Raw genomic sequence first — 27,159 nt, 5'->3', positions numbered from 1 at the left:
CTACATGCGCAGGTGGTACTGTGAATTGCTTCAAACCCTTTAATCGTTTATCTTTTGTTCTTATCTCTAGCTCTTTCTTACCTCCCTGGTTTCTTAACTCTTTACTTAACCCTTTAATTCCTGTACTGCTTCCAGAGACTGCTGTGATCAGTAGCACTACAGCAGCAACTGCAAAGAGATTACACTACAGGCAGAAGTCTGTCTGCATGATGACCTTGTACACAACATGTTTCCTGATGTATGAAGGATCTCTGGGTCCTCTAGGAAGAATAATTGTTTGGGGATAAAGCAGGGGTAGCCAACTCCCAAGAGACTACAATCTACTTACAGAATTAAAAACTGACAGTGATCTACCCCAGTTGTTGACCTTTTTTGGGGAAGGAAGGCACCGTTTTTGGGGAGTTCAGGTCAAATTTATTGAACTTTTATTAGAGAGGAGGAAAGCCCTGTTCTGTTTTTATTTATTTTTTTAAAGCAATTTATTAAGTTTTACAATAAAAATAAACATAATAAACAATGTAACATTGATCTTGACATATTTTCACATTTTCTTTAGACTTCCTCACATCTCCCGCTCCCATTTTCATCGTTATAACGTTTTGTCAGCAATTTATCATCTTATTTAAAATTCTTATATCCCTTATATTTCATAATCTTATAATTCTCAAAAGGAGCTAAGTTTCACAATCTTACTTATTTTCTTAAAAACTTCTAAATTTAGTGGTGCTCAGTTATTTTGATCTAGCGTCTTGTTTAGCATTCACTCAAATTACAGTACTTTTGTAAATAGTTCTTAAATTTCTTCCAGTCCTCCTCAATCCTCTCTTCTCCCAGGTCACGGATTCTGCCGGTCATTTCAGCCAGTTCCATGTAGTCTATCAGTTGTATCTGCCATTCTTCCAGTGTGGGTAGATCTTGAGTTTTCCAATGTTTTGCGAGAAGTATCCTTGCTGCTGTTGTTGCATACATAAAAAATGTCTGGTCCTTCTTTGCCACCCCTTGGCCGACAATACCCAAAAGGAAGGCCTCTGGTTTCTTAGTGAAGGTATATTTAAATACCTTTTTCAGTTCATTATAAATCATTTCCCAGAACGCCTTCACTTTAGGGCAAGTCCACCAGAGGTGGAAGAACGTTCCCTCACACTCTTTGCATTTCCAACACTTATTATCAGACAGGTGGTAAATTTTGGCAAGTTTGACTGGGGTCATATACCATCTATAAATCATTTTCATTACATTTTCTTTCAGAGCGTTACATGCAGTAAATTTCAATCCATTGCTCCACAACCTCTCCCAGTCCTCAAACATGATATTATGCCCAATGTCCTGTGCCCACCTTATCATAGCCGATTTAACCGTTTCATCTTGTGTATTCCATTTCAACAGCAAGTTATACATCCTTGAAAGTACCTTAATCTTTGGTTCTAACAATTCTGTTTCTAATTTCGATTTCTCCACCTGGAACCCTAGTTTTTTATCATTTTTAAAAACTTCTTTAATCTGAGCGTAATGTAACCAATCTCGCACTTTGTCTTTCATTTTCTCCAAACTCTGCAATTTCCAATTGTCTCCATCCTTTTCTAGTATTTCCCAATATTTTGGCCATTTAGCCTCCATATTGGGTCTTTTTCGGGCCTTGGCTTCCAAAGGTGAAAGCCACCTTGGTGTTTTATTTTCCAGCAAGTCTTTATATTTTGTCCAGACATTAAACAATGATTTTCTGACAATATGGTTCTTAAAGGCCTTATTTGCTTTAACCTTGTCATACCATAAATATGCATGCCATCCAAAAGCATTGTTAAACCCTTCCAAATCTAGCACATCAGTGTCCTCAAGAAGTAGCCAGTCTTTTAGCCAGCAGAACGCTGCGGCTTCATAATACAACTTTAAGTCTGGCAGGGCAAAGCCCCCTCTTTGTTTTGCATCAGTTAATATCTTAAACTTAATTCTGGGCTTTTTGCCCTGCCAGACAAACTTAGAAATGTCTCTCTGCCACTTCTGAAAGCACCCCGTTTTGTCCAAGACCTGAAGTGTTTGAAATAAAAACAACATCCTTGGCAATACATTCATCTTGATAGCAGCAATTCGGCCTAACAAAGAAAGTTTCAATTTTGACCAACTATCTAAGTCTCTCTTAATTTCTGTCCAGCATTTTTCATAATTGTCCTTAAATAGACTTAGATTTTTTGCTGTTATGTTTACCCCTAGGTATTTTACTTTTTTAACCACATTAAGTTCCGTCTCATTCTGAAACCGTTCTGACTCTGTATCAGTCAAATTTTTCCCCAAAACCTTAGTTTTCTGTTTATTTAGTTTAAATCCAGCCACCCGACCAAAGTCATTAATCAGTTGTAATACTCTTTTCGTACTGGGCTCTGGCTTCTGCAAGGTCAAAACCAGGTCATCTGCAAAAGCTTTTAATTTATATTGTTTCTGACCGACCTGAATTCCTTCCACCAACCGATCCTCTCTAATCATGTTCAATAGCACTTCCAGAACCGAAATAAATAACAAAGGGGAAATAGGGCAACCTTGTCGTGTCCCTTTTTCAATTTTAAACTCTTCTGTAACCACATTATTAACTATCAGTTTAGCTTTCTGTTCTGAGTATATCGCCCCGATCCCATTCTCAAAACCCCGTCCCACTCCCATCTCTTTTAAATTTCCCATCATAAATTTCCAGGAGATATTGTCAAAGGCCTTCTCCGCGTCTATAAAAATTAAAACTGCTTTTGTATTTATGTCTGTTTGCAAAAGTTCCAAAATGTCAATAATGTTCCTTGTATTAGCAAACAGATGTCTTCCTGGGAGAAAGCCGGCCTGGTCCTTATGAATTACTTCATTTAAAACTTTTTTAAATCTATTTGCCAAAATGTCTGCAAATATTTTGTAATCCACATTTAAAAGAGAGATGGGACGGTAGTTCTTAAGTTGTGTCTTTTCAGCTTCCGACTTTGGTATTAATGTGATAAACGCTTCCTTCCACGACTCCGGTGCCCTCCTCCCCTCCATAATTTCATTGCTGACCTCCATCAAAGGTTGTATCAAATAGTCTTTTAATGTCTTATAGTACTTGGAGGTCAGCCCATCTGGTCCTGGAGATTTGCCAAGTTGCATGTTCTGGATGGCTTGTTCGATCTCCTGTCGTGTTATTTTAGAATTCAGGATTGTCCTATTTTCTTGTGACAATTTAGATAGTCCGTTTTTTACCAAAAATTGTTTAATCTCAGCATCATCTTGCGGCCCTTGGGTGTATAATTTTTTGAAGTATCTCTGGAAACACTTTCTGATGTCCACTGGATTCTGAATGTTTTTTCCATCAACCTCTAAGTTTGTAACAGTATTTAATCTTTGTCTTCTCTTCAGCTGCCAAGCTAGCAGTTTTCCACATTTATTCGCCGACTCAAACGTTTTTTGTTTCATTAATTTAACCTTCCATTCAATTTCCTGATTTATCAATTTAGAATATTGTGTTTGATAAAGTTTAATTTCTCTCAGAGTTGGCTGTGACTTCGGATTCACTCTTAACTTTTTCTCTAATTCTTTTATTTTATCCAAGATCTTATCTTTTTTCTCATTTTGTGTTCTTTTCTTTACTGCATTCTGTTGTATCAAGAACCCCCTCATTACAGCTTTGCTTGCGTCCCAGATTATTCTTTTTTCCACCATATTATTCATATTTATCTCAAAATAGTCCTTCAAAACTTTTTGGGCCTTCTTGGTAATTTCCTGATCTCTAAACAAATTGTCATTCATCTTCCATCTAAAGGATCCAGTTGGTAATAGTGTCATATCCATCTTTACTGCATTATGGTCGGAGCAGGTCTTTGGGCAGATTTCCACTTTTCTGACCTTAGGTGCCAGGCCTCTAGAAATCCATATTTGGTCGATTCTTGTCCAGGTCAGTTGGGCTTCAGAAAAGAATGTTCCCTCTCTTCCTAGTGGGTTCTTTGTCCTCCAAATGTCAATCAAATCCATATTGTCAGTCATTTCAAAAAAGGTTTTAGGTAGTCTGCCGTCTTTTGTAACATTTTGACTTTGTGACTTGTCCATGTTAGTTGATACGACCCCATTCATATCTCCCATCATTATGATGTTGTTGTAGTCTAGATAGTCCAGCATTGTCTCCTGCAACTTCTTGTAAAATTCCGATTTCCCTTCATTAGGTGCATAGATTCCTAATATCAGCAGTTTCTCTCCTTGATATTGTATCTCAATAGCCAAAATTCTTCCATGTTCATCTTTAAATAGGAATTTAGGTGACAGGCTCTCTTTTGCATATATCACCACACCTCTCTTCTTAACTTTGTCGGACGATACAAATTCCTGGCCCAATCTTTTATTTATTAACACTTTTCTGTGGAGCCTCGTCACATGTGTTTCTTGTAAACAAATAATGTCCAATTGTTCTTTTTTTAATATATGAAATATTTTCTTCCTTTTTTCCGGAATGTTACAACCATTAATATTCCAGCTCAACAGTTGCAGAGACATCCTGAACTATCTGGTTATTTTTCAAGGGGTGGTATCTTCTCAGGATCTTCAGGTTCCACAGATGCTGATGTTGGTACTGGCGTTGCCTCAGGCCCAGAAGGTAGTTCAATTCCTTTTTGAAGGTCCTCTCCGTATGTAGACAGGAATTTGTCTCTCTCTTCCGGTGTTCTTACTTTAACCTTTCTCCCTCTAAAGGTAAAAGATATTCCTTGGGGAAATTCCCACCTGAATGGGATTGCGTTGCTCCTTAGTAGTTTAACAAGTTCAAAATAGGCGGCTCTAAGATCAAGCAGTAGTCTTGGGATATCTTTATAAATTTCAATTCTTCTATCCAAAACCTCCAGTGATTTTACAAAATGTAGTCCCAAAATCTTATCCCTTTCCTCCTTTGATCTCAATGTTATCAAACAGTCTCTGGGCCTCTCCTTCTTTATGAATCTTCCAAGTCTGAAAGCTGACACGATTTTAAAGTCCTTTTCTTCCAAGTTCCAGAACTTGGAGAATTCTTTGGTCAAAAACTCAGTTAGATGTCCTTCTTCTGCCTCTTGTAGTGATCTAATCCTTAAGTTGCTCTCACGGTTTCGCAGTTCTATCATAGAGAGATAAATCTGATGTTCCCCAACTTGTTTAGTGAGTGGTCTTACCTCTTGCTCTAAATTTTCTAATTTTTGTCTGGTGTCCTCAGTCAATTTCCGATTTTCTGCTGAGGCCTCCGTTAACTGTCCAATTGCTTGTGCATTCTGTGCCACTTGTGTGGTTAATTTATTTAGACATTCTGTGTTTTTGTCAATCTTTGCTGATTGCGCATCTACTTTCTTGTCCAAAGCTTCCAATTTTTCAAAAATTTTGTCTAGAACAGAAACAGATGCTCCTGAGGCCATATCTTCCAATTGTAACTGCTCTGCTTCGCCCTCTCCCTCCACTTCTGAGGGCAAAGTAGGCACAGATGATCTACGTGTCTGTGAGGCTGAGGTTAGAGTTGTTAAAGTTGTTTGTTTAGCTCTCCCTCTTTTTCTTGTGCCACTCATTCCAACGTTATCTGTCAGTCAAGGTCACACTGAGTTATTCCCATGGGAATGGAAAGGTCCAGAGCAAGCAAACAGCAAGGGAATCGAAAGTAAAAAGTGCATGTAAAGTCACTGTTTTAATCCAATCCTCTAGAGGGAGCTTAATCTGTCTTTCAGAGTCTAATTTAATGTCCAAGAACCTTCAAGTACAAATGTTTAGCAGAGTTTATAAATGATCACTTTGTTGCAGACAGTGCTTATTTATCTCCAAAAAGAATGTTTCAAATTTAAAAGGTCTCAATACCCTCAGATTGTTTCAAGTTCCAATATACAGTATCCAAATCTGCAGTGCTGACAGCTCCCTTACTGCTCAGGCAGCTCCTGACTCTGGGTTTCACCTTCTAATTTGTAATCCAATAAAAGGAGGAAAGTCAAGTGCAAGTAAAAATCCCAAATCTTTAGCTTAAGGTCTTTACTTTAAGATGCAAGTTCAATAGATGCTTAGATCTGCAAAACTTAGAATCTCTTTCTTTCAGCCTCCACTCCTCCAGCTGATTGCTTTTTTCAAGTTCAATGGCTGCGGAAGACGGACTTCCTGCTTCCACGTCTCTCCGCTTTCAGCCAAGTTCAAGCCAATTTAAATTTTCCCTTTAAAGTCTCAAATTCAAGTGACTCAGTCTTTTACTCACAAGTTAGTTGCTTTTTCGTCCGAATCCGTAATTTAGCAGGAAAAGGGATCAGCGCTCACCGACAGTAGCAGCGCGGCTTCGCTCCTCAGGCTGTGAAACAGCTCTCAGCGCCGCATCCCCCCTCCGCGCTCCGGAGCCCCTTACGGGGTTCCTTCTGCGCTTGGAGGGTCGCTCAAGGCGCCCACCGAGCCTCAAGACCCCAGGCTCTTGCCGCCTGGGGTTTTCCAAAGTGGGTCTCCGCTTCGCCGTAGCGGACGACCCGTTGCCTGCGGAGCCTCCTCTCCCGTTCAGAAGAGGACCGCCATTGCCGTTCGCGCCGCCCCTGGAAGTCGCCCTGTTCTGTTTTTAGGGGTTCAGAGCTAAGGAAAGGGACCCAATGATCGACGACCAAAACCTCCCGGGGATCTACCAGTAGATCGCAATCAACCTGTTGGACATCCCTGGGATAGAGCATATTCATGGTCTAGAGCAGTGATGGCCAAACTGGCCCTCCAGCTGTTTTTGGACTACAGCTCCTATCATCACTAGCTAACAGGACCAGTGGTCAGGGATGATGGGAATTGTAGTCCCAAAATAGCTTGAGGGCCAAATTTGGCCACCACTGGTCTAAAGGCATCAAGTTCAGTCTTCATGAAAAATTGCCAGCATGTTAGTGTGGCTTTATTACAAATGTATTTATTACAGATGTGTTTCCATATGCAGTTTTGGATAATATACACTTCCCCCCTAATATGCACATATTGTCTTCAGTAATGTATCACACACATTTTACCACAATATATGCATTTTTCTGCATATTACTTGGTGGAGAACTGCATTGCAAAATTTGAATAAGTCTGAATTTTGAAGGGTCTCTGTGTTTCATATATTGTTTCAAAAACTGCAGATTTGGTAGATTTGCCTTTAAATGCAAATTGAATTGAATGCCTCTTCCATGGCTACTTGTGTGTAGGGAGTGCTGAGAACAAGGAAGCAAGAGATGAGGAAAAGCCTGATAGGACTCCTACACACAGCTGGGGCTCTGGATTGTTCTTGGGAAGGATTGCATTGAGAGGTGCAGGGATGAAATTTCTTTAACATGTTGATTCAGAAGAGTGAAATCTTTGGCAGGGCATGAAGGAGGATGGTGGGTCAAGAAGCCCAGGGAGAAGGGCAAACAAAACAAAAAGGCACAGGGCAGCAGAATGTCGAATGCAAATTTGAAGCAGACAGCCGATTCTTTGGCTGCAGGTCTCCAGTTAATTTCTTGGGCTGCAACCCAGAGCTCCTTTGCAGAAGCAGCTCACACAAAAACATTCACAAGGAACAGTAACAGTGTCCACCTAGTGGGACTCCCTGCAATTACAGGAAAGGAAAGGAATTTTCCACTTGTAAACAGGAACACCAGACGTGGGAAAGGAATTTGACCTTCACTTTGTTATGGCTGATGGTCAAAAAGACCAGTCAACTTTGAGATCAGGGAAACCTTGGATACATAGAAGGCAATCATCTGCTGGTTTGCCCGCATCGGCAATACAATCTAAGTCTGGTGGAATGTCTGAGGAATTTTTAGCCAGTGCTCTGGCTAAGATTAATGAATCAATACAACAATTAAGTACAAAGGTGGGGGAGACGAATAGGAAGGTGGAAGAGACGAACCAGAAAGTGGACATTGCAAACAGGAAAATTGATTTAAATACAGAAACATTAGGCAATTTGGAGAAAAAAGTAAACAGCAATACGGAATCTATTCAGAGACTACTGCAAGACTCAAAGTCTATACAGGAAAAGACTGCTGCTGTAGAATTTAAATTGGGGCAATTGGAAACTGAAAAGGTACCAGACTTGCAGAAAGAGATTGCAGAACATAAGTTAACGTTGTCTATGATTGACCTTAAAGACAAACAAACGAATCTTAGAATTAGAGCCGTTCCTGAGTTGGAGAAAGGTACCCTGATAGACTTTTTGACACAAGAATTTTTGGACTTTTGGAAATCGGAATTGAAACAAGAGGATTTTAAGATTGTGAGGGCTTTTCGACTGGGGAAAGGAGGAAGAAAGATTAAAATAAGGGACTGTTTGATCACCCTCCGATCCAAAGAAGAAAGGGACAAAATTTTGGGCCTGCATTACGAAAAACCTTTGACAATCATACAATCAAAAGTGGAAATCTTCAAAGATATACCAAAACATCTTCTTGGTTTAAGAAAGGACTTTGGAGATTTGGTGGACTTGTTGAGGAAAAATAAAATTCTTTTCAGGTGGGAATTTCCCCAAGGTCTATCCTTTAGTTTCAAAGGAAGAAAGACCAAGATTAGATCAGTGGAGGAAAAGAACAAGTTTCTGAGTGCATACGAAGAAGATCTACAGAAAGGATTGGGAAAAGACATTGCGATATCGGATAAGAGTCTGCAAAAAAAAGTGAAACCAACGCCACCAACAGACATAGACAATCTTCTTGGGGCTGTTGGAGGAGAAGGAGAGTAACTACAAAATGACACTACAAATTTTAAGCTGGAATACTAACGGTCTAAATTCGTCGGCAAAAAGGGGGAGAGTATTCCATACATTGAAAAAAGAACATTTGGACTTGATTTGCCTACAAGAGACTCATGTGACAAGGCTACATCGGAAAATTTTGATAAATAAAAGATTGGGAGAAGAATTTATTTCATCGGATAATGTTAAAAAAAGAGGGGTAGTACTTTATGCGAAGGAAAGCCTGTCACCAAAATTTATATTTAAAGATGATCAAGGAAGATATATAGCAATTGAAATTCAATTCCAAGGACAGAAATTTTTGATAATAGGCGTATATGCACCAAATGAGGGAAAATCAGAATTCTTTAAGAAACTGCATGAAACTCTCCTGGATTATTTGGATTACAACATTATTTTGATGGGAGATATGAATGGAGTAGTGTCTACAAACATGGATAAAGCCCAAAGACAAACAGTGACAAAAGATGGAAGACTGCCAAGGACATTTTTTGAAATGACTGACAATATGGATCTTGTGGATATTTGGCGAATAAAGAACCCCTTGGAAAGAGAAGGAACCTTCTTCTCTGAAGCAAATATGACATGGACAAGAATAGACCAAATCTGGATAACTAGAGGACTGGCCCCTAAAATTAAAAAAGCGGTGATTTGCCCGAAAATTTGCTCTGATCACAATCCAGTAAAGATTGAAATGATATCAACACCAATTGGAGCTTTTAGATGGAGGATGAATGACTCCTTATTTAGGAATGAGGAAATTATTAAAAAGGCTCAGAAGAATTTGAGAGACTATTTTGAGATAAACTTGAATACTACGACAGAAAAAAGAGTGATTTGGGATGCCAGCAAAGCGGTGATGAGAGGATTTTTGATACAACAAAATGCAATTAGGAAAAGATATCAAAATGAGAAGAGAGAAAAAATTTTGGAGAAAATTAAGGATGGAGAAAAAAGACTGAGGGCGAAACCGAACTCACAGGAGATTTTAAAAGAGATAAAGCTATACCAAGTACAATATATGAAATTGATGAACCAGGAGATAGAATGGAAGATCAAACAGATGAAACAAAAGACTTTCGAATCGGCAAATAAATGTGGGAAATTACTGGCCTGGCAAATGAAAAAAAGACAAAAGCTGAATACGATTACGAACTTGGTAGTAGAAGGGAAGAACATACAGAATCCTGGAGAGATTCGGAAGTGCTTTCAGAATTATTTTAAACAGTTATATACGCAGGAGACTCAGAAAGAATTAGACATTGACCGATTTTTGAAAAATAATGGATTACAAAAAGTATCTCAAGAGAGTAAATCAATATTAAACTCTACAATATCTGATCAAGAGGTGGAAGGAGCCATTCAGAATATGAAATTGGGCAAATCTCCAGGGCCGGATGGACTAACTGCAAAGTACTACAAAACTTTGAAAGAATGGTTATTGCAACCGTTGAAAGAACTTTGTAATGAAATACTACGGGGAGGAAAAGCACCCAAGTCGTGGAAAGAAGCATACATTACACTTATACCAAAAACCGAAGTGGAGAAGACACAGTTGAAGAACTACCGTCCCATATCCCTATTAAATGTGGATTACAAAATTTTTGCGGAAATTATGGCTAAAAGATTAAAAAATGTATTGGTAAAAGAGATTCATAAAGACCAGGCGGGCTTTCTCCCTGGGAGACATTTGTCAGATAATACTAGGAATATTATTAATATTTTGGAAAAATTGCAAGTTAATATCAATACTAAAGCTGTTTTAATATTTGTAGATGCAGAGAAAGCGTTTGACAATATTTCTTGGAGTTTTATGAAGAAAAATTTGCAGGGGATGGGGGTAGGCCAAAGTTTTGAAAATGGTATAGGTGCAATTTATTCGGAACAAAAAGCCAAGCTTATTGTGAACAATGTAGTTACAGAAGAATTTAAGATAGAGAAAGGAACAAGACAGGGTTGCCCAATCTCCCCATTGCTTTTTTATATCGGTCCTGGAGGTTTTGCTCAATATGATTAGAAAAGACCAGTTGGTTAAAGGTATACAACTCGGAGCTAAACAGTACAAATTGAAAGCTTTTGCTGATGACTTAGTTTTGACATTACAGGAGCCAGAAGCTAGTACAAAAAGAGTATTACAATTAATCCAAGAATTTGGTCAAGTAGCAGGTTTCAAATTAAACAAGATGAAAACTAAGGTATTAGAGAAAAACCTTACAGAGATTGAGAAGGAGAGGTTTCAGAAAGAGACAGGATTAACAATTGTTAATAAAGTGAAATATCTAGGGGTGAATATGACTGCCAAAAATGTGAATTTGTTTAAAGATAATTATGAAAAATGTTGGTCAGAAGTGAAGAAGGATTTAGAAATATGGTCAAAATTGAAGTTATCATTGTTGGGCCGAATTGCAGCGATAAAGATGAATGTATTGCCTAGAATGTTGTTTTTGTTTCAAACATTACAAATTGTGGATAAAATGGACTGTTTCAAGAGGTGGCAAAGAGATATTTCCAAATTTATCTGGCAGGGCAAAAAGCCTAGAATAAAATTTAAGATACTAACAGACGCAAAGGAAAGAGGGGGATTTGCCCTGCCAGATCTTAAACTTTACTATGAATCAGCCGCTTTTTGTTGGCTGAAATATTGGCTACTTCTTGAAAATGTGGACATTTTAGATCTAGAAGGTTTTGATAATGTGTTTGGATGGCATGCATATTTATGGTATGACAAAGTCAAAGCGCATAAGGCCTTCAAGAATCATATTGTCAGGAAAGCATTATTTAATGTTTGGGTGAGATATAAGGATTTGTTGGAAAGTAAAACACCAAGGTGGCTGTCACCAATGGAGGCAAAGGCATTGAAAAAAACAAATATGGAGACAAACTGGCCAAAATATTGTGAAATTTTAGAACAAGTTGGAGATAAATTAAAATTGCAGAGCTTTGATAAATTAAAAACTAAAGTTCGAGATTGGCTTCACTACTATCAAATAAGGGAGGTTTTTAACCTAGATAAAAAGATTGGTTTCCAGGAGGAAAAATCTAAACTGGAAACGGAATTGTTAGAACCTAAAACTAAAAATCTGTCAAGAATGTATAATCTGCTGTTGAAATGGAATACACAGGATGAAATGGTTAAATCTGCTATGATTAAATGGGCGCAAGATGTTGGGCATAATATCATGTTTGCTGACTGGGAACGGTTATGGACCACAGGTATGAAATTTACGGCCTGTAACGCCTTAAGAGAAAACATAATGAAAATGATTTATAGGTGGTACTTAACCCCAGTCAAGCTAGCAAAAATCTAAAGAAAATGAAAAATGTAAAGAAAATGAAGGTACTTTTTTTCACCTTTGGTGGACGTGCCCAAAGATCAAGGCCTTCTGGGAAATGATTTATAATGAATTAAAAAAGGTATTGAAATATACTTTCTTGAAGAAACCAGAGGCCTTCCTCTTGGGCATGGTCAGCCAATTGGTGCGAAGGGAAGACAGGAATTTTTTTATGTATGCGACAGCAGCGGCAAGAATACTTATTGGGAAATACTGGAAGACACAAGAATTGCCTACCCGAGAAGAATGGCAGAGGAAAGTGATAGACTATATGGAACTGGCTGAGATGACCGGCAGAATTCGAGATCAGGAAGAAGGGTCGATGGAAGAAGACTGGAAAAAAATTAAAATATATCTTCAGAAACACTGTAATATAAAAGAATGTTAGAAAAGGTTGGAGAAGAATATTAGATCGTATTGGCAGACAGGGTATAATGGAATAAGTAAATATGAAGTGTAAACTAAAGATAGAGGAGAATTAACTACTTTCGAATGTTAAAATAAGTAAATGAAAAGAGGGTTAGAAGGATTTGCTGGAGATACGATTCAAATTAGAATACAAGGCAGGGAGGTGAGAGGAAGTCATGGAAACAAGTAAATGGGAAGACGGTTGTAATGGTTTAATTTGATTTTTGTTATTTTTTATTGTGATTTTTTGTCTTTTGTATTTCTCCTTTTACTGTTTGTCTTTTATAAGATGTATGTGATTTGTTTTTTTCTTTTTTTTTTACTTTCTTTTTCTGTAATTTTAAAATTGGAATAAATATTTTTTAAAAAAACAACAAAAACATTCACAAGGAAAATCAAGTGGAATCCAGAGGATCTATTCCCCACGGAGAAGCCTTCTCATACAGTGAGTGGTCCATACAACTTGTGGAAATGATTGTACATCCATGCACAAAAATTCATTAACCATGTTTATATTCGTGGTCCTGCAGTTTGGCCCTTGCGTAGGACCTGCTGCCAGGTAATAGGATCAAAGGCTAAGTGCTATAATGCAGAGATGGGTCATTGTTTCCATTTCTATATTCTAGCCCAGTGTTTCCCAAACTTGGCCTTCCAGCTGTTTTTGAACTACAATTCCCATCATGCCTGACCACCAGTCCTGCTAGCTAGGGATGATGGGAGTTGTAGTCCAAAAACAGCTGGAGACCCAAGTTTGGGAAACACTGTTCTAGCCCCACAGCCTGTGTTCCAGGAGCATGTTGGGAGAACAGGATCCATTCCCAGCATGCCTCCTTTCTGCCCTGCCTGCCATCAGAGCTCCAACAACAGGGAAACACCAGTGTTGGTTCATCCAGACTGCCTGGGAAGGGGTTTCCAAGGACAGATCTCCCTTTCTAGGCATTGACACTGAGAGCAGAAAATCATACAATCAGTGACCTCTCTCCTCTGAATTACAGCCCTAGTTCTTCCTCATTCAGTTTTACTTCTTCTTAATTCTAACAATGGAACTTAATATTTCCACATTTCCATAATTTCACCTGAAATGAAACTTTTATTTCAAGATCAAAGAGTTCTTCTTTGCATTAGCACTTTCATTTTGGTGGGAAGCACTGGGAGTTTTTTTTGTTTGTTCGTTTGTTTTAAAAAAGCTCTTTCCATGAATGTGTTTAATGATGGTAAGATTGACAATTAAAAGGAGCTTAAGTTTTCATTGCTTGGAGTGTATCCTACAATATAGCCATTCTTTCAAGGGGATATAATATATTATTGATAGGTGGCCTGCTTCAGAATTTATTAATTCAGGCTAAGTAAAACACGGTTTTTGCATAGCCTCTTGCAGAAGGCAGCAATCTGGTCACAAAGGCTGCAATCTTGCATGCCGTTAGGCTGCTTAACAAGGCGATCATCAGGAAGATGCAAGAGAATGCTGCCTTCTTCCAAGTCAGACTACTTGGTCCATCTTGCTCAGTATTGTCTACACTGTCTGACAGCAGTGTTTCAGCCAAGAGTCTCTCTGCAGTCTCTCAGCACCTTGAGATGCTGGCAACTGAGCCTGGGACCGTCTGTAGGCAAATCCCAGGTTCTTCCATGGAACTATGACCCCTTCCTGCTGAGTTCAGTGGTGTGTTTATCTGCAAAGCACCATTGGTGTGCACACAGGGCCGTCTTTACCCGGGGTTGCAAGGGGTGCAGGGCACCTGGGCGTTGAATTCTGGGAGGCGCCGGGTGCCCGCCGCTCTAAACTATCTTGTTGTTGTTGTTTAGTTTTTAGTCGTGTCTGACTCTTCGTGACCCCATGGACCAGAGCACACCAGGCACTCCTGTCTTCCACTGCCTCCCGCATTTGATCAAACTCATGCTGGTAACTTCGAGAACACTGTCCAACCATCTCGTCCTCTGTCGTCCCCTTCTCCTTGTGCCCTCAATGTTTCCCAACATCAGCGTCTTTTCCAGGGAGTCTTCTCTTCTCATGAGGTGGCCAAAGTATTGGAGTCTCAGCTTCAGGATCTGTCCTTCCAGTGAGCACTCAGGGCTGATTTCCTTAAGAATGGATAGGTTTGATCTTCTTGCAGTCCATGGGACTCTCAAGAGTCTCCTCCAGCACCATAATTCAAAAACTATCTACCTTAACTATCTACCTGTTATGAAATAAATAATTTTGATCAAGCTGATATTCAAAGCCGGCCGCCTCTGCCACCTCCACCCTGGCCACTTTCTCCTCCACAGAGTCCTGCTCTGCATTGAGAGGCGTTGCTCTCTCGTCCGCCGTCGGCGCGGCTGCTGCATCCCTCTTCTTCTCCTTCCTCCTCTTGGGGAGCTTTTAAAAATGCATGGATGTGAAACTGTACAACTTTGCAGAGCTCAGGCACCCAGTTCTTGAGGGGCGACGGCAGTGAGACTTGGAAGAGCAGAACGCTGCTGCCATTGCTGCCGCTGCCATGGCCTCGCCTGCAACCGCAGAGAAGTATATCTTGGGTGTAGACGTGGGCAACACTAAATCTGGGGGCGCTGGGCAGATCTTTGCACCCCGGCGGCGCATATGCTAAAGACGGCCCTGTGCGCACAACACTTTTACATAGTATAGGAGGGCAGGTCCCTGCCCAGAGGAGCTTACATTCCTACGTTAGGTACAGTAAAGGTAAAGGTGAAGGGAACCCTGACCATTAGGTCCAGTCGTCGCCGACTCTGGGGTTGCGCCGCTCATCTCGCTTTATTTTATTGGCCAAGGGAGCCGGCATATAGCTTCTGGGTTATGTGGCCAGCATGACTAAGCCGCTTCTGGCGAACCAGAGCAGCGCACGGAAACGCCGTTTACCTTTCTGCTGGAGCAGTACCTATTTATCTACTTGCACTTTGATATGCTTTCGAACTGCTAGGTTGGCAGGAGCAGGGACCGAGCAACGGGAGCTCACTCCATCGTGGGGAATCGAACTGCCGACCTTCTGATCAGCAAGTCCTAGGCTCTGTGGTTTGACCCACAGCACCACCCGTTCCCGTTTGGCGCAGAGGAAGTGTCAAATGGAGAGGGGGGAATGTCTTCCTCTTCTAGACATGATGTGTTGTTTTAGAAGTAGCCGAAAAGTAGTTATTAACATGCACTGGTTTGGTTGTTTTTTGGTTTTTTTGCAGTCTAACGTTGACTGACATATTCGGCACTTAAAAACACATAGCATCCATTAAAAAAGCAAGAGGTTAGAATGTATTTTGACCCGAGAAACCAGTATCTCCATTGTCTTTCCCAAGGTCAGGAACTGTAATTCCCAAGCCCATCTTTTAAAGGACAAGGATCAAGAGGTCAGAGGAGAAGCAGTCATGTTGAGAGAAATGCTTGCCCCCCTGGTGACAAGTTTTTCTTGTCCACAAAAAAATTTCCCCATCCGATTATGTCTCAGATCTTCAAGAATGCTTGGTTTCACCTATGTAGTTACCATTGGAAACAGCATGTAGTTACCACTGGAAACCAACACTGGGGATTTTATATTTCTGCTGACTACTGCTGTCATGGACTGGGTAGAAAGGGTAGTGCTTGTATTCCAATTTAGATATTTCACCCCATGATTTCCTTTGCTTGGCTGACAGGGAGCCTTAGGCCTCGGGATCATTCATACACTGCACCAGATAGATGAATCACAAACATCGGACAAATTGTGCATCTGTTTGCATTTGTAAATGTCTGGCTCATTCGTGACATTACTCATATGATACCAGATTTGTGTGTTCTTAGAACCTAGATTTATTCCTTACTGCATGAGTAATACAAGAACTAATAATTGCTTTAAGCCAATAAGAGAGCTCCCTTAGGTGATCCAATAAGTTGTGGTTGGAGAATTTGATTCTCCCCCTTGCTATTTGCAACCAAGATAACAGACACCTCATTTTTGTCTCTTGAGGATACACAAACCCCAGCTGTGAACATACCATAATGAAATCCATTATCAAATATACAGACACATCTATTAAGTATTGTGATGAATTAGATTTTTTTAAATGAAAGCTACATCACACAGTGGCGTAACATGGGTTGTCAGCACCCGGGGCAAGGCAAGTAATTTGTGCCCCCTAACCCGTGGATTTGCGCCCCCTAATTCGTGGATTTGCGCCCCCTAACCCTAACCCCCAGATGTTGCGCCCGGTGCGGCCGGGCCCCCCTGCACCCCCCACGCTACGCCACTGACATCACACATACAAAAATGTACTATGCATATACACAACATGTCATTTTATTCTATTTATTTTTGAACTTCTGTGTTCAGCATGTTTCAAGTACAGTGGTACCTCGCGTTAACAACTTAATTTGTTCTGGAGGTCCGTTCTTAAGCTGAAGCTGTTCTTAACCTGAGGTACCACTTTAGCTAATGGGGCATCCCGCTGCCCCCACATGATTTCTGTTCTCATCCTGAAGCAAAGTTCTTAACCCAAGGTACTATTTCTAGGTTAGCTCAATCTGTAACCTGAAGTGTCTATAACCTGAAGCGTCTGTAACCCGAGGTACCACTGTATTCAATTTGCACTGCTGAGCATATCTCCTGTACCTGCTCAGCTAATCCATCATTCCTCAATTAAGATTTTTTTCTAACAATACATATATAAATATATATATATAAACAAAGGCTTGATCCTGTTCCCCCCCCCCCCCCATTTCCCCTCCTTAAGTCTGCTATGGATCATGCATAAGCAGGAATTCAAAAATGCCATTTGCCTTACAAACATGACACCCTGATTTATGGGAAGAACATTATGCATAATTGCTAGGGTTTTAAAAAATATTATTCTATAGCTGTCACTCTGAGGGCTGCACATAGTAACCAAGACAACATGGCTCTAGAGTTGGGTGGACAAAATGATATAGAGATCCTTTTGGCACAAACATTTAGCATAACCGAGTGAAGCTTTTCAGGAGAAGTAGGGTGCTTGGAGGAGCTCATGGTTTTAGACCACATTTCAAAACCACCCCCATGCACCAGCTCCTTTCAGAAGTGCCGTCATACATTTATGGAAGAGCTGGAGTGGCCACAAGGGGCTCAAGTCTTAGTCCAAGGAGGTAAAAGCCTTTGACCAAAACATTCTTGCAAGAGAACAGGGTTCAATGTGCACTATTGTCTCAAAAGGCCAAGGTCAAGCACAGAGGTCTAGGTCCCAGGCGTGAACCCGCATCAAGGTCAGGAAATAACTTGAATAAAATAGGGGGGGTCAGGTAAGCCCCACCCCACATAATCAAGCACATGACGGGGCACACCCACCCTATTTGAATGGTAGTGCCCATCAACCTTTGGTGGGCCTGGCCCCCTCAGATATTTTATTGGGGGGCTGAAGGGACCTCAGCCCCTAGGAGTTGGCTCCTATATCAGGAAACAATCCAAAGTCAATATCACTGAGAGTAGAGCAGGGAGGAGAAACTATACACAGGAGCAAAGAACAAGGAGATGGAGACTAATGTTGTCTATAGTAACTGGAAGGTTTGGAGACCTCTATACTGTGGTCTCCTAGACCATATCCTAGCCCCAGCTGCTGGTGGTAAAGGATTTCAAGGGGTTGCTTGCTGATGAGTTGTGTGTTGATACTTGGTCCATAGATACATGCTATGTCAATGCTCTTTGGCCTAGACCTAGGCCTTTGGACTGAGGAGTGGTTTCACCCCATCCTCTGACAGCTTCATGAGTTCTTTAGCTTATCTTCCACTAGAAGGCCCCTCAAGGAGTTCCTCAGAGTTGGTTCCAGGAGACCCTGCCTGCTCTCCAAGTTCCTCAACCTATAGAGTTTCTCATTCATCCTCCAAGGACTTTATGTCTGGCACCAGGTTAGGGTGAGGCATCACAAGCTGCTGTGCTGGTCCTGTTCCCAAGTGTCAAAGACCACTAGCTTCACTCTGTGTTCAGTGGATGGTCTGAATGAGGAGCCCATATGTGTGTGGCATTGTTCTCAGCTGGTGGTATTCAGTGAACTCATGATTGTCCTACTCAGGCCTTTATAATGTGAAGGAAATCCAAACTGTTTTTGATATGTTCCAGTTCACCAGAGTCTGGAATAGTTCCAGTCCAAAACCACTAGAGGATAGACAGAGGTAGTTGAAGAGAGGGATTTTTGGTGGGCTTTTCTCCTGCCTAATGTGGTTTTGAATTTCTGCTAAATAAAGGGGGTTGGTCACCATCCTTCAGGTAAAGAATACATCTTGCAGTCACGATCCCACCAGTGATCCCATGTTGCTGAAGGCCAATCTGATAGTCAAGGAAGTTTCTGAATTTGGTGTATGACTTTCTATACATGCCAATATCTAGCCTTTTTGTTGAGTTTCAGTCCCACTTAAAAATACAGGACATTCCTTGTTCATTAATGCATTTATTTCCTGATCAATATTTCCCAAAGCATGAATAAAATATATGAAGTGTTTTCCTTTTAGAGAAATACACATCATATTTGTAGCATTTATTGAAATGATTAATCCTATCTTGTTTAGAAACAGCTATCTTTTGTGAATTATTATGCTCTAGTTCATCTGTAGCAGCTTTTGAATTACTCTAGTCTTCTCTCAGAGAGCCCTCTGCTGACCCAAAATGTATCCTGTCAGATTAGATGTTTGTTGAGCTGTCTGTTTAAACACAGAAATACATCCTACTACTTAACCTTTGAGTGTCAATAGTGCCAGAGAAGAAATGTGAAACTGGAAGGTTATATAGCATTATGAACAAGCTTGAAGAAATGTGTACAATGTGTACAGGGCACCATTTTTCACAGACATTTTGGGCAGTTCCAAAAATTTCTCTATATTTTGGCAGTTTTCCCAAACTTTGCATGAAATTGTTAATTTGCATTGCCCTCACTTGCCCTCATCATGGCGTACCTAAATCTTAATGGCCAAGTAACCCTCTTTAGTGTGTGATTGGGTGGGGTTGCCCATGGGACTAATTCAGAAAGCAGCAAGTCAGGGGGAATTATGGGATAACCAGGGCAAACACTGCAGTCAGGGAAAATAATGGCAGAACTGAAGTGCATATTCACACTATTTATGTATTCTGGGAACATAAATTTCTACCCTAGCTAAATTGCTAGTTTTCCTTTGTTTTCGCTTGAAAATCCAACATGGGAAACATTCACTCCTTTCATCCCACAACCCCAAGAAAACAGGGAGTTTCTGCAGCTTTCATTGTGTCATGAGTAATTTCCCCAAACATTTGTGGCTTAGTGCATTGTCCCAAGTTAAGGTGGGATAATGTTTATTTTTAGGGAGGTAATTTCAGTTCAGTTAAAATGTTAATGTAAACTTAACCAGATCTTTCCTCCTTCCTTCTTTCCTTCCTCCATCCCTCCCTCCCTCCCATTTCTGCCACACGTTCCCATGGATTTCCTAGGAAATGTGACATTTCCTGGAGTATCTGAAGAAGTGTGCATGCACATGAAAGCTCATACCAATAACAAACTTAGTTGATCTCTAAGGTGCTACTGGAAGGATTTTTTTTATTTTGTTTTGATTACGGCAGACCAGCACGGCTACCTACCTGTAACATTTCCTGGAGTGTCTATGGAAATATTTTGCTGTTTTCCAGGGACACTCCAGGAAATGTGATGGGCCTGAGAAATTATTTTAAAGTGTAAAAGGGGAAATACAGCAGTGGAAGAAACAAACAGCCTGAAACAGTGGTTCTTAAACCCTTTTTGGCTCACAGACCTCTTTGAGAATCTATGGACCACTCATCTCATTAGGGGAAAGAAAACACCTAAACACAACATTTTGCATGCAACTTATTTTACTGCACTGGAAAAATCATTTTTGGACCCATATTCATGGATCCCCCAAAAAACCTTCCATTGACCTCTTTGGAAACCTTGAAGATGTCCAGAAATAGTTTGGTCCTATGGCATGGTGGTTGTCTGTTTTTCAAAGTAGAAGACTTGATAATCTCAATTTGTGTGCCGAAGTTCTTGGATGTACCTAAAGTATCTCTTTGGATTCCAGCCATTATGTTCAATAATTAGGACATTAAGTTCAGGCCATGTAATTTGGAATATGCAGAAAATATAAAAATAAATTTAAGGAACCTCAGAAAGGGGAGGAAGGAAGTCGAGTTTCAAAATGTTAAAATGATTGTAAAATTATTGAAATGTATAAAATTGAAAATCATAGATTTATTTATTTTTTAAGTTCAGGCCGTGTTTCAAAAAGTTGTCTTTGGAGCGCTGTGTCTATTTTGCATGTATGTTCAGTGCTGTGCTCCTGGGATGGCATGGCCAAAAATAAGACCATAAATAAGAAATCAGTGGCCTTTTCTGTCTTGCTGCATTATGCGGGCTTGATGCACGTTTCTGCAAAGTTATTACTCACCCTGCTCAAAATCAATGCTCCAAGCTTTCCTCCCCATGATTGATTTCTCCAGGTTAACGTTCCACATACGTGATTTAATAAACGCTATGATTACCCCATTAACACACATATAAACTGCCTGTGACATAATGCAAAAGGAAAGACAGAGAGGGAGGGAGATCACAAGATTTGTAAATTGCTTTACTGATAAGGTTCTCTCCCCACCCCCCGCAACTACCTTTTTATTTCGACACTTCTAAATTTAACTGTTGGGAGCCAACTCTTCCTCCCTTCAAGTTGGTTTTATTTATTTATTTCATTCCATTGGTGAATCATAGAATTGTAGAATACTACCTTGAGCTCTTGAGAGGGAAATATAATGTAAATACATTTATCTAGCTAGTTATCAGTTGGTAAATTTAATTTTTTCCACTTAGTTTGATAAAAGGGGATTATTCTGAGGAACGGTCAGTATTCTGATCCAGTTGCTGGAAAAATGTATTGTTAAGTCTTCACTAGGTGTGCTCAACATTGGGATGTGGGATTTGGCACCCAAGCGTGTTGGGAAATTCCAACAAAAACACGGGGGAGGAAATTGACTTTGTTCACTTATTCATCTATTGCCTGTAATGGAAATGAATTCTACGGCTATGATGAGTATTTGCTGCTGCTGTCCTTTTCAGCCTACAAATGATAAATTGTGTCTGTCTGTCCCCCCCCCCCCCCAACCAATTTGCATTGTGTTTCCTTTTGCATTGAAATGCATGATGTGCAATAACACAATGGCAATGTACGGTAACTGGTGTGATTTAAATAATAAAATATGCAAATTATTCAAGGGACATAATTTTGCCACACTGGACAGAGAGATGAATGACGTAGTTTTTGGTAGAAGGTGAACTGCAGTGGAATGGAAAGAGTGTTGCATGCAATGGATACAATCTGGAACAGAAAAATATCTTCTTCCATCCCTAGCTACCCCCCACCCATCTTTTTTTAAAAAAATGCTGATCTAACTTTCCAGTTTCTTTCTTGGTCCCTTGGGATATCATTAACTTTGTTCTTCTGCAGAGCTTCCTTTCACCTCCTTGCTCTTCCTTCACAGAAGATGACAGCTCTTTTTCTCAGCAGCCTCCCTGGCATTTTCTCCCCTTTAGGTAGAAATCTTTACAGCTTCAGATCTTGCCCCTGCTTGGAAGTGGGTTTCAAGCTGATCTATAGTGTGCTCTCTGTCTCCATGTACTGTGGATGTGTCTTGCCCCAAATTTCTTTGCAGGCTTTTAAGATATTCTGCTGGGATATCTCCCCCCCCCCCTTTCCCCTGTCTCCAGAAATCCTGGATGTTTGATAATGTTCCAACAACATCTTTTCTGGGTGTCAACAATGATTCTTTCTCAAATATCAGATAGTACAGAGTAATTTGCGTGCCAAGGCCCCGTGACCCAGTCACTCGCTACGTAATGAAATAACCAGACCAGACAACAGTATAGAGTTTTGGGGTTCAAATAGGCCACAGCTTTAATGGTTACAGATATGAGGTTTAGGCATAGGCATTGGGTGAAGCCATTTATTCAACTTCATCCTGTCTGCTGGGAGTGTATCTAAGGGTAAACCACACTATGGGGGCCACTATGACCTACATCAAATAGGGGTACCCCCTGAAGGGTCCCCACTGGAGGAGTTCTATGGCCCTAGCCCCCACCGGGACATGGGACAGATGCAACACCTCACAGATCCCTTTAACAGTATACCTTTAACCAGGCATAGGCAAACTCGGCTCTCCATATATTTTGAGACATTTCCCATCATCCCTGACCACTGGTCCTGTTAGCTAGGGATGATGGGAGTTGTAGTCCCAAGACATCTGGAGGAGCAGGCAAAGGCTACAACCTCCCCTCTAGCCAAAGCCTAACTGCTAGTTGAGCCAGGCAAGGAAAACCGAGGGGCAGAACCAAGCAATGCTCATCAGCCGGGAAGTCCTGCCCCCTGGGGAATGCCCAGGCCTGCCTACTATTGGCCAATCCACAGGCAGGCCTCCTGTCCCCCTCAGGTGGCCTTCAAATCACTGACATGAGGCTATGGCCAAGCAAAGGTCTGCACTTTAAAGCTCCAAATTTTCCCCGGATCTTTCCCCATGAATGATTTCCTGCTCTTTAAAGCTGAAGTGCAACAAACAGCAGTTTGGGTTTTCTGTGGGTTGCTGTTTGCTCTGTAAAAAGCACATGGGTTGCACTTTTCAGCTTTATTTTATTTTATTCCCACCCCACCCACTGGAGTTTTCTTCACACAAACCTGCTCTTTACCACTAAACAGCAATGAGTAAGCCTCATTGAACTCAACAGGGTTCTTCTGAGTAGACTGGTAGAAGACTGTGCCATAAGAGACTTTTCAAGGCAGCTTATCTTCATGAGGCAATGCCTGTTTGTATATAATGTCAAAAATAACACACCCGGGAATTAAAACCGAACACTAAAGCAGATAACACCGTATGTTATAAAATACAAAAAAACAAACAAACCCAAATAAGGAGTTAATAAAATAATGAGTCAAGTTTAAAAGGCCTGGGCAACCTTCCCTGATATTTAAACCTGGTGCCTGAACCTCATATGTGGGGCTTCCTCTAGAAGCTGCAGCCTGTAAAGGATGTAGCAACTATATTGTTGAAAGAAAGAATGAGAGAAGGAAGATAAGAGAAAAAGAAAGGCAGATGTTCATGTGGAATCAGTTTGTTGATAGATTACCGGTAGTCAACTACATGAGGTTGATGAATTGGCAGAAGCCCATTGTAATCAGTGAGAGCAACTATTAATGCAATATTCTTTATTTTGTAGTTCCAATGTATTAATGTAATATAGAATAATAATAAAAAGCACATTCATATGTTAATGCTGCCTATTCTTTCTATTCTTGGGTGGTGGAGCTTTTGTTTATTAAGTAGTGAAATATCTTACCTTGCAGTGCCTTTGGGTAATATGCAAAATGCATTTAAAGTTAATTGATTAGTCGGTGAAAAGACAGAACATTAATCAAGGGCAAACCCTTCATATGGTTGACAGCCCTAATGGCAGTAAGTAAAGGCAAATAGTTTAGGTTGAAAAAAAATGATAAGTGAGAACACTGAAAGTGATACTATATATCAGGCTGGAATTAATGGTGGAGCCTGGAACTGGTCAAGTTGAAGGCCACTGTTCTAAATCAGACATTCCCCCTGATCCAATTATTCTCTGTGAACATGAGTAATCTGCTGTGCTCTGGGATGTCAAGATCTGCATAGGGGCCTCAGAAGTGCAAAAAAGAATGGCAGCCCATAAATTGTGGAACTTCCTCCACATACCACTGTGTGTGTACATCTTTTGCCATATTCTGAAGATGCAAATGTTCATTGCTCTTTGGCAAGTAAGGTACAGTGGACGCTTGGGTTGCGATCGTGATCCGTGTGACGTGTCTGCGCACGCGTGGGCTGCGATTCGGCTCTTCTGTGCATGCGCAAAGTGCAATTTAGTGCTTCTGCGCATGTGCGAGCGCCAAAACCCAGAAGTAACTTGTTCTGGTACTTCCGGGTTTGGCGCAGTGCGCAACCTGAAAATGCACAACCTGTAACCTGAGGTATGACTGTATTTTGTTTTGTGGGATCCGTCTCTCCTGTCAAATATATACTGCTCTGTTTTGGTTGGAACAGTTTCGTCTGTGTTTATGATTGCATAATATATTGTTCTAGCCAGATCCTGAACTTTATGGTGAAGGGCAGGTAAGAGATCTTATAAATCAAGTTGCTCATTTTAACAGAGAGGGGGTTATATGAAACACACATGATTTTGCTCATACCATGCCACTTCTGCCATTGAAATGAATGGAGAGGACTGCTTGCGCAAGAGGCCTGATTGTGTACATTGAAACATATGGTGAACTATGGATCAGAATACGGTGCTTAGATATAATACTGTTGGCATCTGTCTGTTTCGAAAGACAATGAAAGAATGCAACTTTGGATGTGAAGTCAAACCATCGGCGAGTTACAGTGCCTGCTGTGGCTGTAGAGAACAATACAGAATAGACTTTTTTATTAGGCATAAAATGTGTTAAAATTTATTTCATCTCCATTTATTTGTTTTTTTCCTCTCTTTTCTTTTTTCCTTCCAGCTGACAGGCGAAGTAATTTTGCAAATTGCCAACAACCCAGTACTGCCCTTTAATGCCCTGGATATTGCATTAGAAGTTCAGAAGAGCTTTAGAGGTACGGTAATTTGTTCCATGGTCCAAGGATTCTTGGTGAATGTCTTTTTTTTTATTTATCCCTTTGCTTTTTGATGGTGAGCATTTGCTTTTCATCTCTGTAAACAAACAGTACGTGCCGATTTCGTTGGACCAAATTTTTGTATGCATACCCAGCCTATGGTCTGAAGGAACTTGATTGCTGCTCAGCAGGTCTGGGTGTGATCAGTGTCTAGGTGGGTGACTGCTTGAGGAATCCCATGTAGGGTCCTTTGGCTCCATGTTGCAAGAAAAGTGGGGTATAACATGTAAGCCAATAAAGAAGAAAGTGTGTAGGCATTTGTGTGTTATAAATTACAGCAGCACGCCCAGGGCCGAATTTAGGTTTGATGAGGCCCTAAGCTACTGAAGGTAATGGGGCCCTTTATATGTCCAGCTGTCCTTTGTCAACATTTATTGAATATATGTGTATATATATTTGTGTTGAATATATGCTATATGCTAATTTATGGACCTAATAGGTATCTAAAGCCATTTGCACATGTTGTCATGCAAAACGTCCATGCAGAATGTAGGCACTCTATATATAGAAGTGAGCAAACCAGTGATATTTTAGGGAGCAGACTAGCAGGCAGGGCCCATTATTTACATCATAGGAGCCTACACAACACAAAACACTGTTGCTGCATGTAGGTTTTATTGCATTTGTTTTTTATCTTATATTTTGGAAATGTACATCCAGGTTTTCCCCCCTTTAATGTCTTTGGGGGCACCCCCAAGAGGGTGGGGCCCTAATCTATAGCTTGTTTAGCTTATACATAAATCTGGCACTGAGCAGTCCTATGCATCAGGATTGGCTATATTTTTTGGCCCGGGGACCACATTGAGGGTTGGCTACTTCTTCAGGAGCTATATGTCAGCAGAAGGTGAGGAGCAGACTCAGCAGCAGGCTCTCTCTCTCTCTCTCTCTCTCACACACACACACACACAGAGAGAGAGAGAGAGAGAGAGAGGAATTTTAGCTTCCTGGGGCAATGCTGGTGTAGAAGAAGAGGAATATTTCTTCTTAGCCCAGCCTGGGGATCAGAAAAAACAGAGGAATGTGAAGCCCTCTTCTTATCCTTAAAAAAAGGGAAACTTCTCCTTTTTAAAGGTAGGAAGAGGTTCCCAGCATGTTAAGACCAAGCAATGACTGCATGGAAAAAGAGCAAGCAGAAAATGGACATAATGAGATAAGTGAATTGTATTAAAGATCGGCATATAGCATATAAATTCATGATTCTATGAATTTGGAGCAGGAATCTTAGGAGCGCACATGGAAACAACTATGACCAAACTTGTAATAATAATAATAATAATAATAATAATAATAATAATAATAATAAATTATTTGTATCCCGCCCTCCCCAGCTTTAAAATAAGCAACCTACATCAAAAAAGTAACATTCAACAATCATTAGGATAGTATAAAATAATAATATCACCATATAAAAATTAAACCGAAATCCACTCAACAGTTACAATAAATATTTTCTAAACTATAAACTATATAATAATAAATGCTACACATTTACTTCGGAGTACGTTCCAGTGAAGTTAGTGGATCTTACATTGTGTTGAGACAACACAATAGAATTGTGTATAATTTTTAATAGAAGTTACACCAGTGACCAGTATTTAAATCACAATCAAGGATAAATACCATTTTAGGGCCAAACTGCGAGGGTGTTTCTCCCCAGCTCCTTGTAGGGCAACATCAAATGGAGAAAAGGGAAAGGGGGAAAAGCACAGAACCCCCATGGCTCCTTGGTTTGAAGACTGGCCATCTTGCTTATTTATTGCTGCAGTTCACGTTGGCAGCAGATCACTCCGGCTTGCCTCTCTCCTTGCAGCCACTAGGAAGAGGGATAATTTAATGCCGAATAAGTTGCTCGAGTTGATTTATCAGCCGGTTCTTGAAAGCTCTGTGTTAGAAATGAATGACCTTGATCTGTGTGTTTGGATGAGAGGGAGGGGGAAAAAGAAGACAGTTCCGCCTCCGGGAAGGCAAATAGAGAGACCCAGGCTCTAGGAAATATCACAGCTGGCTGTCGGCACCTACAATATGTGCAGCAGCTTTGCTCCTTCAGTGTTTGGGAGAGTCAACCTTGCCCCTAGAGCAGGAATCCCAAGCATGGTGGCCAAATGCAGCCACCCCCAGGCCT

The 27,159-nt window shown here is 40.6% G+C and overlaps 1 protein-coding gene across 1 annotated transcript in view; it reads left to right on the top strand.

Annotated features, from left to right (window-relative positions):
• The window catches only part of NAALADL2 (N-acetylated alpha-linked acidic dipeptidase like 2), a 547,930-nt gene that overhangs the window by 462,130 nt on the left and 58,641 nt on the right, over positions 1-27,159 (top strand). The window contains exon 12 of the mRNA XM_081008376.1: positions 24,884-24,977. Coding sequence (XP_080864502.1) covers positions 24,884-24,977 — 94 coding nt within the window. The remainder of the gene's footprint in view (positions 1-24,883; positions 24,978-27,159) is intronic.

The sequence above is a fragment of the Podarcis pityusensis genome (genome assembly GCF_964106645.2).
Source record: "Podarcis pityusensis genome assembly, chromosome: 5".
NCBI lineage: Eukaryota > Metazoa > Chordata > Lepidosauria > Squamata > Lacertidae > Podarcis > Podarcis pityusensis.
Note: the sequence above shows the minus strand (reverse complement) of the source record. Positions and strands in the feature narration are given on the sequence as shown.